Consider the following 12,741-nt stretch of genomic DNA (forward strand, 5'->3'; position numbering starts at 1 on the left):
CATTCCAACGACCAGCCTGTTGACTTACTAGGATAGGTAGGTAGACTGACTGACCAGTCTATACGAAAAAATTATACGTCCATCTATATATAGTATAACCAGTGCATAGCACAAGTATCCATGGAGCCCTGGATCCATGGATAAGCTGCTTGCATCAAGCTCGAACGTATCAAATCGTCGATCCAAACAAATCCTGATAGGCTCATTCCGGACACAAAGCACAGGTATAGAGAGAGAGAGAGAGAGAGAGAGGCATAGAGGCCTAATCATCCCGCCGGGCTCCATTGCACTGCCCAGTACCCACTGCACTGTACTTATGCCATCCAGATGTCGGTAGGAGGGGATACTGGACATGTATGTACAAGTGTAGGTGGAAAAAAAAGTTACACATGTCAAAGTGACATGAGCTTTCCCCCCCCCCTTGCGTTGGAAACACCATGCAGATCCTGAAGATGCTGGGACATGTCGACTCGGCCCGACGGGTTTGCGATCAATGTCTGTGTGAGAGCCAATGGCACATGAGTACGTCGGGCAATCAGGGTAATGGGATGATCTGATCATCTTGGAAGTACAGGAGGTACATCTGTATGTATGATTATTCCGGAGATCCGGTGATGTGCCTTGTCTGCGAGGTTTAGTGGAGGTTCCAACCGGCTACCAAGGTAGATGGTGTTAGGGGGGAAGAAGAGTACCTTCAAGTTGGGGGTGGACTTGCTGACGCGCTGCATGTCTGAAGTCAGGCGGAAGTACCTATCAGCTTACCGCGTCTACCTACTCAAGTGCGAGTATCCATCCTCATCATTTGAAGATGTGTTCTTGTCTCTGTGCAGGATCGAAGCCAGAGTGGGTCTTGGACGATTCCAGACGGGACTGATCGACTCCCTCCTGTCCCGTCTTTTTACCCACGGCCACACTGATCCTGGTACTGGTACTGGTACTGACTGGTGTTGGTGTTGGTACTGTGAGTATGGTCCTGGTCCATGACTTTCTACAGCTTCTACCGTCGGGAATGGAATGGGAAATAAATACTCGATTAAGCATTGACTATCCGTTTCTTCTCAGGACGGGATATCCTCCCTGCTGTCCAGTCCGCAACTTGATCTGACACAACCAGACAGGGGAGGCATTCCAAGGTCCGGACCAAAGTTGGCTTCCGATCCGATGCCGGACGGGAGAACAGCGGATGGTCACTCGTCGGTGAGTCTATTGAGGAAGTTGGATACATACCTTTTTGGGTGAAATATTTGCTCATCACATGTCTGTGAAACGTGTTCAAGGAGACAACCCTACTCTTTACCAAGGATAGTCGCAAAATGCATTACTGTATACCAGGTACATCATACCATTGCTGGGTCATCAACATGCTGCAGTAAGCTTACCTTATGGTTCTCCCCTGTGGATCCCGCGGAAATTTGGGTGGTAAGCAAGAATGGATCCTCATCGCGTCCTGTGAAGGATCGGGCGGGCCATGGAATTGATCAGGAAAGGACCAAATGTTATGAGTCGGCCAAGAGAGGACTAATCTTAGCTCTAGTACCACTTAAGACTAGAGGCCAAGTCGATCGTCTGCTATTGTACATTACACTCCTGGATGCTCCCACGATCCAATTCTACTTTGCGTACCATGAACTGCAACACGTCTAACATGTTTTGTGGTTGAGTGTTTACTCTTTCCATCTTCGACGGGTCGCTCAATGGGGTCGGTCCGTACAACCAGACGTGTGACGGTACTCCTCCTCCCCCACGTGCCGAACCTTCAATCGATCAGCCAATGAGCATCCGAGACATCTCCACGAGGACCGGACAAACTCCACGACGCTTACCTCATCGGGCTTGGGTTGTATCCACTGCCGCCTGATTGCGCAGGCCACAAACTAACCGAGATTGGTTGCGGCGCCCAACACAGTCGAGTCGACCTGAAACTTGCACTGGACATGGATTGTTTCCGAATTTGCGGCTGATATGCCTGGGGAGTCCTCGTGAGGATGATTGTACATATGTCGGCAAGAGAATTGACTCATCTTCCGGGATCCTCTCGCTTCCTTCTCCCCTGTTCTTGATTTCCTTTCGCCATGCACGATCCGCGGTGACAAACCACACTATCCGACGCACGCGCGGGAATATCATATCCTCAACTACTGCATCTTGGCTACCGCGGCTGGCTGGAAAATGACAGATCTTTACCGAGGAGACATGTCCCATCTGGATGAAAAGCAGGACCTTTTGAGTATCTCGCCATATTCTGGGAGTTATGACCACCACTCCTCTCGCAGGAAACCTCGTTCCTTGGCGACCAGATGTTTGACATTGCTCTTCGCTCTGGTCCTACTCGTGGCGGGGTACGTGATCGTTGGCCACGGACTCTCACTCTCGCGAGAGGTGGCCACGAATGATGAAGCCCGAGCCCGTCCAGGTTCAGACGCGTCGAACATACCGGCAAGGCCCGCAGTCAAACAGGTCTCACATCGTGTTCGGACCTGTGACACCGTCGACGGTGGCTATCAATGTTTCCCGCAGCTGTCCCATCGATGGGGCCAGTATTCGCCATACTTTTCTCTTGCCAACACTGGCCTTCCCAGTGAAGTGCCCGAGAAGTGCGAGCTCACCTTTGTCCAAGTCTTGTCTCGTCATGGCGCACGGTATCCCACGGCGTCCAAGAGCAAAAAGTACAAATCTCTCATTCAGGCCATCCAAGCCAACGCGACAGCCTACAACGGTCAAAGTGTATTCCTGCGTGCCTACAACTATACGTTGGGAAGCGAGGATTTGACCTCCTTTGGCGAGCACCAGATGATCAACTCCGGGATCAAGTTCTACCAGCGCTATGCGGCCCTGACTCGCGACCACGTCCCCTTTATCCGCTCTTCAGACTCATCGCGTGTGGTCGCCTCGGGTCAACTGTTCATTCAAGGCTATGAACAATCCAAGGCACAAGATTGTGATGCGGATCACAGTCAAGATCACGCAGCCATCAATGTGCTGATCTCCGAAGCCCCCGGTGCCAACAACACCCTCAATCACAATACCTGCGCGGCCTTTGAAGCCGATAAGCTCGGCGACCAGGTCTCGGCGAAATACACGGCTCTCATTGCACCCCCTATGGCCCAACGCCTACACCACGATCTCCCAGGCGTCACCCTCACCGACGACCAAGTCATCTACCTCATGGACATGTGCGCCTACGACACCGTCGCAACCACCCCAGGCGCGACCTCCCTCTCACCCTTCTGCGCCCTCTTCACCGACACCGAGTGGTCCCAGTACAACTACCTTCAGTCCCTCGGCAAATACTACGGTTACGGCGCCGGCAACCCCCTCGGTCCAACCCAAGGCGTGGGATTCATCAACGAGCTCATCGCCCGCATGACTCATTCCCCCGTCCACGACCACACCACCAGCAATCGCACCCTCGACGCACCAGGCGCAGACTCGTTCCCCACCAACCGCACCCTCTACGCGGATTTCACCCACGATAACGGCATGATCCCCATCTTCTTCGCCCTGGGCTTGTACAATGGATCAGACCCGCTGCCGCTCGATCGCATCGTGCCTGCCACACAGGCGGATGGATACTCTGCCGCGTGGCGGTGCCGTTTGCGGCGCGCGCCTATATCGAAATGATGCAGTGTGGTCGGGAGACCGAACCCCTGGTGCGGGTGTTGATCAATGATCGAGTGGCGCCGCTCAAGGGATGCAACGTGGATCAACTGGGTCGATGTAAGAGGAGTGATTTTGTGAATGCCTTGAGTTTTGCTCAAGATGGGGGCGACTGGGCGAAATGTGGCGTTTCTTCAAAGTGAAGAGTTGAAAATGTTCGGAATTCCTTTCTCTCTCTCTCTCTCCTCTCTCTCTCTTTCTCTCTCTCTCTCTCTCTCTCTCTCTCTCTCTCTTCTCTCTCTCCTCTTCAAGTCGAGTCAATTTATTTATTTTGAGTCGTGGCTCGTGGCTTGTGGCTCGTGCGGATGCGAATTGGGGGATTATACCATATCATTACTCGATGATTATAAAACGTCTTATTATCCTGTGTTGGCTCTTTTCCAAGACCACGAGGGAGAAGATATCGTCACAGATCCCAAGATCCGACGTCTAGAAGAGGATTTCCGTCTGAAAAAGATGTGCAAGTCATGCTGATGGAGACAATTTTTGATTGAACTTACCGACCGAGGCCCTAAGGCTAGGTCACGATTCTACCTGTCCCTTCCAGATTACCCGAAGAAAAAAAAAAGGAAATGAAGGGATGCGTACCTAGTCGCAGTCAGAAGGACCGCCGTCCAAGTAAGACACGCAGAAATCTGGCAAGCGACCATTGAATGCTTATCGTGTTGATAAGATTCACAATAAATTCAGTACGAAACGAAATATCAAATGAATTAGATTGAACGTAAAACTGTCTTCATCTCCGAGTGCTGAGGTGGATGCTTCCATTGCAAGCTCATTTCAGATAGCCGCCAAAAACGCCTCAAATGACTCAGCATCCTTTTGATCATCCATGGGCAAATTCGTGTAACGTCGGTGCAGCATCTTGCCTCTCGCAAACGAGATGCCCGGGCTTCTTCGGGGAACATGCCGAGGGGTTACGAAGACGAGACCAAGCTCAACCAACAAGACCGTCCATGTCAAAAATGAAGAAAGAGAATCTCCCACGAGGGGTCACACAGGAGTCGGGAAGTAGGGAATGACATGAAAAAGACACACAGGACATCTCAACAATCGAGCTAGCCTTATAATGAAAACTCTCCTGCGCCGATGCCCGACAAAACCCACGCTTCCCAAAGAGGCAGTTGGTCACGATGTACGCGAATCCCATCATCACCCAGCTCCTGCTCATTCAATCCCCTCACTCTCTTCAGCAGCTCAAGGGTACGGGGGATTTTGGTCGAATGTATTAGCCTGCCGCCATTGGTTCCAAAAAATGGAGCAATGGTGTTTTCAGGTGACGCTGCGCCCGCCGCCAATGACAATGAGGAAGTTAGCGGGTTGGCCGCGTATGGCTCAAAGATCTCAACCCCACTGTCAATGGCTAGCGCGTCAAAGTTGGTTGCATAATCGATATCTCGTAGCTCTAGCCGGATAAGATTTTCCATGTCGGCACGTAAGCTGCCAAGTACGCTGGACCAACGGCTTCCAGCTTGGAGGTAGATGGCGTCGACGCGGAATTCGCGCAGTTGATGGCGGTGGCGGTGGACCAGTGCAATGATCTCCTCGGCACTTAGACGCCATCCTTGGAGGCTGAGTTTCCGTAGAGTCTTCCAGCGAATGTGATGAAAGATAGCTTCCAGATTGAGATTCAAGGGCGATTTAGCCGGGAACCCAATGTGGATGGCAACAAGGTTCCTAGCTTCCGTGAAGAATCGGTAGAAGACAGGGGATAGGATGGACATCGTCTCCGTTATGTCAGCGATCGCATGGAAGTTGATGTCCAGACTGGTGAGGCGAGTGCCCATTGCAGTGAGTATGGTCGAAGGCGCATCCAGCAGGCGAAGAGTGGCTTCAGAGCTGATCTGTGGCCCGGTGAAGCGAATCGAGGTGCGTTGAGAATCAAGCAGGGCTATGCCAAGACTGGTGATTGCGCGCGAGCATGCAGACTCCCAATCAAGAAAGATGTCGGGCGCGATGCTTGCAATACCGTGCTCGTGAACTAGATCCAGAAGTTGCTCATCGGCTTCATCCTGGAGACGCAGTAATTTGATTTCCTGCAATGAGGAAAACGCCGCAATGGCTGCACGCAGCTGGACCTGATCATAGTTGGCTTGTAATAGAGTTTTTTGCTCGCGAACACGACGGCCATGTAATCGAGAAATCTCCGGGGACTCTTTCGCAAGAATGCGTAATACTTGCGACCAATCTATTGTACCGATTCATGTCAGACGCAAAGCTCTCTCACTTCAAGAAGTTGGATGCACTCGGGGGTGAGGGTATTGTTTCAGTGTACCGCTGCCTTGATAGAAGGGTCTTGCCAAATAGGTCATCGTCCTCACGTAGCAGGCTCGCTGCATCTCCAGGAGGTCACGGAGCCGGCGAAATCCATCTTTGGAAAAACGGAGGTTGAATCGGGCGAACGTCCGTGGGGTGCCGACTCGCATGAACCGTTTACAAACGAGTCGGAAGCGATCTAAGTCAGAGGCCTCCCCAAGCCTCCTGCTATGTTGATGATGGCTGTGGGCGGCCGAGAGATGATCACAGGGTCGATGGCCTTCTCCATTTCCGTTGGAGCCTCGGTGTCCCGGCTTCTCGAGCAATTGGGACAGAATTTCGCAAAGTAGCTCATCGGCCAGGCGATGAATATGACACGTCGGTGACATCCTCAGTACGCTCGGCAACCGACCTCGCTGCTTGTTCGCACAACAACCACATGGGATCCTTCTCCAGAGGAGGGTCGAATCAATGTGGGCGCTCGTGGGCAGCCCGGGTCCGACACGACCACCGCACGGGGAGCTGGGGGAGGAGGGAAAGGGGAGGGAAATAAGCCTAGCGGGTAGAAGCGAGACATACGACAAACAGTTGGGATAAGCGATCTAATAAAGGAGCGACGCAGGGGATGAATAATTTCATTTCGAAAGCCCCGACATATTCAAATTCGAACCAGATCGATCAAGCTAGGAAGACAGAGATACTTCCAATCCAATCGCGGGTCATGCACGAGCATTTCGGAAACCCTGGCCGGGAGTCAAGCCCGAGGGCATGGGAATCATAAACGGAGCACAATTCGTTGAAGCAGACAGAAAGGCAGAGGGGAGAGAAAAAAAAGCAAAGGACACTCGAAATCCGAAATCGACTCGCCGCAATTCGTTGCAGTGTCTCACCATGCCTATGACCGTAGTGGTCACGGTTCCTCGGCCTTTGAATGCCTCAGCAGGTCTGGGATGATCATTCAAGCCCCTGGGTTAGTGCGCTTGGACTCTTTCTCGGTCGGGGTCCTAGTCATCGTGAATTTTGACAGATCCATTGGCGACGAACAGCTCGTTGCAAATCACATGACTGAAGGAGGCTGCGGCCAGCCTGTACAAGCAGCGCGAACCTGCAGCAGAAGAGTCCAACACGGTGACTTGGTTGGACGAGAACCGAAGAGATACAAGTGGAGAGGAGGCACGGGGAAGGAATAAAGCACCCAGCAGGACGGGATGATGACAATCAAGTCTGGAATCCAACAGAGGACGCAAACTGCAGATGGTCATGCTCGGTGATTGGATCACATCGACAGAACGGGAACACCTCCATGATAACCTGCATGAGAGGACAGAGTCAATGACGATACCTGCTGAGTGCTGATCGGGGGCTTATGATTGCTAGTTGTTGGCCTGCTGCCAGTCGCCGGCTGTTAATGCGGGAGGGGATGATCGTGGCCCGTGTGGGGATGACTTGGTGCGACGACTGAGGAATCAGTGCCTGACCAAAGGGCTAAGGCCTCTCTGGGTGGAGGAATAGGGAGAAGAAACGCAAGTGCCGGGGGGGGTGTGGAGAGGGGGATTCAAGACGGTGGAAAGGCCGTTGAGTGGTGGGAAATGCTCGCTGAAGAAAAGAGCCCGATGCAGGGCCCCCGCTTCTGGCTGTCACATCTTCTGCACAAGGGTGCGCGCGTCAAAAGTCATCGGACTCGGTGGACGCCATCGAAGAGGGCATGAGCCATACATTAAAGTGAAACGGTGTTGGTTTCCAAATTGAATCTCCATTAGCTCATGTGTTGGTCAGGAGAGTGTTGGTGTACCGAAGATCAAGATGGGATGTTGGTGATTGTGACGGTCTGATGAAACAAACGCATACGGCTTGAACGATAGGTCCCGAGAGAGCGTTGGTAGAATGATGTCGTCATTTGCTTTCCATCCTCGTCTTGCTGGCGGTCATCTCCAAGAGAGTGATGACTTGTGGCAGGGCGAGCCTGTTGCGATCGGCCGAGACATGGCAACAAGGAGGCAGAGGGAGAGAGGAAGAAGGAGGGTCAGATTGGAAGAGGAAGGCAGCGGTAGAGGTCACGTTTCTCATCCCGAGCACCGGCTTCATCGGTCAAACGGAGGGTTGGTTTGGGATTTTGTTATGAAATAAGAAAAAAAGAGTGTCCGCTGAGCATGAAGATCACCTAGTTCATCGACCTTTGAAATCATTGGTCCAAGCCAGTCCATTCTCTCCCTCATCACACTTTAGCCAAATTCATGCGCCGGCGCCGGATATCTGTGCTACTGATTTTGGATTCAAAGTTATTCACGTCCGTCACATCCGCCACTTCACCAGTTTGTAACACATCCACTTCAAAAATGGTCAGACCCTGCCATCCTTTCTTCAACCGCTCTTCATTTACTGCTGCACCTCCCGAAGCCGTCTCCTTGGACACAACCAGCGCGGTGAGGTCCTCCTCGGTGATGGTGGGCCCGAAAGGATCCCAGATCTCTACAAATTTGAAGGTCAGCAGGGGCTGCACCTGCATTACGACAACGTGACCGTTTGGCCCAGGCGCATGGATTTGCTCGATGCGGGGCGTGTTGTTGGGAGTAAAATCCATGATCGAGCGAAGAAAGGCCGCGGTGTTCTCATACCGGGCGTCCCAGCTCTCGAGGAACTCGGCGTATTTCTTGTTCTTCAATAGAGCATCACCTGTGACTCCGATGGTGAGCAACCTTTCCTGACCTTGGTCGGTATCGGTTGGTGACTCCAGCGTCAAGGCCAGCGCCGTGAGGAGCAGTTTGTGACCCAGATGAAGATGGTCGAACGTGCCGCCGACGCACACCGAATAGTGAGGCCTTTGGTCTTGTGCTTCCGAGGTCTCGGCCTGCAGTAGAGTGGAGGAGACAGGCCACTGGGGCGTGGTCGTTGACACTTCATGACTTTGAATGGGGGCATCGATGCCGGCATTCTGCCTCACATGCAAGAAGTCGTGATAAAGTCTGCTGCCCATTTCGGTTCTGAGATAGAACACATGGTTCCACTGTCGGCCCGAGGTCACGAGGGACTCCAAATCAACCACAGGTCCAAGCCCCAGCCTGGGAGCAGGTGCATTCGAGTCCTGTTCTCCTGTGAATAAGACCCGTGCATCCAAGCCACCAGGAGCATCCAGGTCAATCTTATGAGCCGCCGCAGCCGCTCCGATCAAGGTATAGATGCTTGAGAGATAATGCTGTAGAGGAGCAAAGACCAAGGCTCGTGGTCTCGCCGAGGCGGAAAGCAAACCCGGTACCTGCAGCACCACGTCAAGGGTGGCAATCTGATGAGGTTGATCCAGCGATTGCACAATCTTGCGGATAACATCTGCCAACGGTTTCTCAAAGATCCCCTTGAGAGGGCCCAAAGAGAAGGATGGGGGTGGAGGGAGCAGCAGTAAAGCCGCGGCTGGCCCGCGGGAATCCGACACCATGATACAACCGGTGGAAACAGATCTCACAACAGAGTGTCTGGGAAGAGGAAGAATATGATCCTTCTTGCACAGTGACTGGCACCGCAGAAAGGGTCTGGTGCGGTGTAGAAAGAAGTCGTTTGCTCAGAGAGTCAGTGACAATGAAGAACGATGAACCGATTTGATGGAGTACCTCTTTGCACTTGGTGCGTGTCGTATGGAGCTAAGTACTGCCCTGCCACTGCAGGGCCCTCGGCAGGCCAAACGCTGTGACGGGACGATGCCCCGCTCATGGGGGAGTGATCTGTGCCTGATGGTCCAGGCATCAAGAGAGCTTTCCTGGAAGTTGCCACCGGAACCTCCTCGGGTGAACCTCGAGGTCTATCGTTATGAAAGGTATCAATAAGTAGTGGACTGTCGAAATTACACTATTTGTCCACAAGAGCTCTTCATTGAAGGGAGTGAACAGGATGTCAATTCCAATCTATTGGACAGTAGCCACCCTTCGACAGGACTTTGAAACAGGGGAGATCATTTCTCGAACGCGCTCCCAGGCGTATCAAGTCCAGGTCCAGGTCTTCAGATGCTCGTGCAGGTACTAATGAACTCTGCAGGACGGTGGAAAAGGTCATCCTCGACCCAGGTTGTACTGTAATTTCATGGGTTTGCCCGGAAAAATGAACCTGCCTCAGAACTTGAAGACCACTACAATTGCTGCTGGTGCTTCCTTTCCAGAGAGGAGAATCAAAGCTCCGGCTCCGATTCAGTTCTCTACTTCATCCGACGTCCTCTGGAATTGTGATGAGCGAGTCCACCCGCAGGACTCGACTCACGTAAAGTGCTGACTCAGCACGAGACCGCGGAAGGGTCGTCGTCCCGCCTCCTCATTTCCCGAGGGGTTCAGCGGCGGTCGGGTGAAGATGTGCATGCATTGGAACCTCCATTGTGCTAGTTGTAGATCTCGGTTAGGGACCATCGTGAAGTCGCTTGCAGCATTCACGCTGGTGCTGCTGGGAACCCATTTCTTGCTTTAGATATCTCATCTCACGAATCTGTCTATCTCGACGCGACCACAAGGGGGAAAAGAAGCTCCAGCAGGGACAGAACCTTTAATCCACTTCCTCCCCCGCCACCTCCTCTGCCTGTCTTTCGTCGTCTCGACCGGCAGCATTAGACCAATGTCGAATTCACTGCAATCCTTTGACCCTTCACGACGGTGAATGCGTATGGACGGCAGCCCGAGGAGCTGCATATTCCCTCCACGAGTCACATCAATTCCACGCCCTCGTCTCGTCAGACATCCACCCACGACTACCCCACGACACCGGACGCGGACGCGACCAACCAAGTACCCGTACCCGCAATCAATATTCATGCTAGCAGCTCCTCGATGCAGCAGCACCTAAGCAGCGTGGGCAGTGGACACAGTAGCGCGACACTCCCGGGATCGCTGACCCCGGGAGGTCAGCACCGCCCGCCGGCGGTCTCGCTCAATACAGCTCCGTCTAACATTCCCACCTTGTCCCAGACCACACCGCAGCAGCAGACCAGCCATCGCACAGGCATGGCCAATTCTCACGGCCATTCGCGCTCCAGCCCGGCGGGATTCGATCAATCTCCCATGTACCGACAACACGGGGCGGCGGACCCTTCCAAATACCCAACCTCCCCAGGCGGCTTCCTGCCTCATACCCCGCAGGGCTCGAAATACTCCCCATTGGGGCTGGCCGACATTCGACCGCCGGGGGATCATCTCCTGGGAGAGTCTCTCATGAGTCCGGGGTCGCTGCCTTACAATGGAGATAACCAGGTCCCCACCAATAGCAACTACGTGGCCCCGTGGCCGATATACGCAGTCGATTGGTGTAAATGGCCAATTTCAGGAAGCCCGAGCTCGTTTGGGGGCAAGTTAGCCGTTGGAAGCTATCTTGAGGACAACCACAATTATGTCAGTGATGATCCCCCAAAAAGAAAGAACGGGCATGGGTTTCCCTCCTCAGCGGGTGCATGATCGGATCGCGCTGACCTGCCTATCCAGATTCAAATTATTGACACACATTGGACGCAACCCGACCCCGACACGCCAGACGCCGCCGCGGGAGAAATCAAACTGGAATACGTCAAGACTGCCGAGGCTACTCACTCCTATCCCGTCACACGAATCCTTTGGGAACCTCCATCGTCCCAGAAACAGTCCACGGATCTGCTGGCGACATCGGGCGACCATTTGCGGTTGTGGTCGCTTCCAACCTCCCAGCCCGTCCCAAGCTCCAACTCAATCACCCGCCCAACAAATACTCGGGACGCCCCTCCAGCAAAGCTTTCTCCATTGGCCCTCCTCTCCAACTCGAAATCACCGGAGCATACGGCCCCTATCACATCACTGGACTGGAATACCATCTCCCCAAGTCTCATCATCACCTCGAGCATCGACACCACCTGCACCATTTGGGACATCCCGACCTTGACAGCCAAGACTCAGCTCATCGCGCACGACAAGGAGGTATACGATGTCCGATTTTGTGCAAACAGTGTGGACGTCTTCGTCAGCTGCGGCGCAGACGGAAGTGTCCGGATGTTTGACCTGCGCAGCTTGGAGCACAGTACCATTATCTACGAGCCGTCAGACAAGACGGAGAAGCGTGAGATTTCTACCGCACCCAAGCACCGGTTCTGATCCAAGCTAACTTGGACACCCTTAGCCGTGATGAGCCCAGGGTCATCCAGCCCGTCCAACCCTTCCCAATCTGGCCTCTGGCCTCCACCGTTGCTGAGAATCGCCGGTAATTATCATCCCATATCACCATATTATTTCGGTTCCTTTTATTTTTTTTCTCCGTCTACAAAGGCTGACTGTGCACGTATCTAGCATCCCCTCATGACGCACACCTGCTTGCTACATTTTCTTCAGATTCGAGTGTCGTTCGAGTCCTCGATGTGCGGCAACCGGGCCAGGCTCTCCTGGAACTCAAGGGTCACTCCGCCCCTCTGAACTGCGTGGAATGGTCCCCGAATCGACGTGGTGTTCTTGCCTCGGGAGGTGACGACAGTCTGGTTCTGATTTGGGACCTCATCAATCAACATAATGCAGCACCTGTATCCGCCAATCATGCCTCCGGTGCTCCGGCCCAGGGCACGACATCTGAGCGGGGTCCCGCTGCCACTTGGCAGTGTGACTACGAAGTCTCCAACATCAGCTGGTCACCACAAGGCGGACCCAACCACTCGGGCCAACCTCGCGAGTGGCTTGGTGTCTGTGGCGGACGAGGAATCTGGGGAGTATCCTTATGAGCAAACCCGACGGCATGAATTCCATAGACCAAAGAAAGAGCTTTTCCAAGCGTGACCGTCTCCGGAGATGAGAAACCCCCTCAATCCCCTTCCAAGGCAGGAAAACCCCGACATCCCTCGATTCGGAC

The 12,741-nt window shown here is 53.4% G+C and overlaps 5 protein-coding genes across 5 annotated transcripts; 2 read left to right on the top strand and 3 right to left on the bottom strand.

Moving 5' to 3' along the window:
• Positions 1-2,169: 2,169 nt before the first annotated feature.
• POX_b02402 (3-phytase A) lies at positions 2,170-3,621 on the top strand (the record flags this gene model as incomplete). The annotated part of the gene is made up of 1 exon (XM_050111316.1): positions 2,170-3,621. The coding sequence occupies one exon, from the start codon at positions 2,170-2,172 to the stop codon at positions 3,619-3,621; it is 1,452 nt and encodes a 483-aa protein (XP_049971662.1).
• A 1,100-nt stretch (positions 3,622-4,721) lies between these two features.
• Positions 4,722-6,302, bottom strand: POX_b02403 (uncharacterized protein; the record flags this gene model as incomplete). Its single annotated transcript, XM_050111317.1, has 2 exons — positions 4,722-5,845; positions 5,933-6,302. 2 exons carry the CDS (start codon positions 6,300-6,302, stop codon positions 4,722-4,724), a joined length of 1,494 nt encoding a protein of 497 aa, XP_049971663.1.
• A 615-nt stretch (positions 6,303-6,917) lies between these two features.
• Positions 6,918-7,175, bottom strand: POX_b02404 (uncharacterized protein; the record flags this gene model as incomplete). The annotated part of the gene is made up of 1 exon (XM_050111318.1): positions 6,918-7,175. One exon carries the CDS (start codon positions 7,173-7,175, stop codon positions 6,918-6,920), a length of 258 nt encoding a protein of 85 aa, XP_049971664.1.
• A 953-nt stretch (positions 7,176-8,128) lies between these two features.
• Positions 8,129-9,343, bottom strand: POX_b02405 (uncharacterized protein; the record flags this gene model as incomplete). Its single annotated transcript, XM_050111319.1, has 1 exon — positions 8,129-9,343. The coding sequence occupies one exon, from the start codon at positions 9,341-9,343 to the stop codon at positions 8,129-8,131; it is 1,215 nt and encodes a 404-aa protein (XP_049971665.1).
• Positions 9,344-10,712: 1,369 nt separating this feature from the next.
• Positions 10,713-12,613, top strand: POX_b02406 (uncharacterized protein; the record flags this gene model as incomplete). The annotated part of the gene is made up of 4 exons (XM_050111320.1): positions 10,713-11,270; positions 11,361-11,964; positions 12,025-12,105; positions 12,192-12,613. 4 exons carry the CDS (start codon positions 10,713-10,715, stop codon positions 12,611-12,613), a joined length of 1,665 nt encoding a protein of 554 aa, XP_049971666.1.
• Between the last annotated feature and the right edge of the window lie 128 nt (positions 12,614-12,741).

This window comes from Penicillium oxalicum, chromosome II (assembly GCF_001723175.1).
Source record: "Penicillium oxalicum strain HP7-1 chromosome II, whole genome shotgun sequence".
Lineage (NCBI taxonomy): Eukaryota > Fungi > Ascomycota > Eurotiomycetes > Eurotiales > Aspergillaceae > Penicillium > Penicillium oxalicum.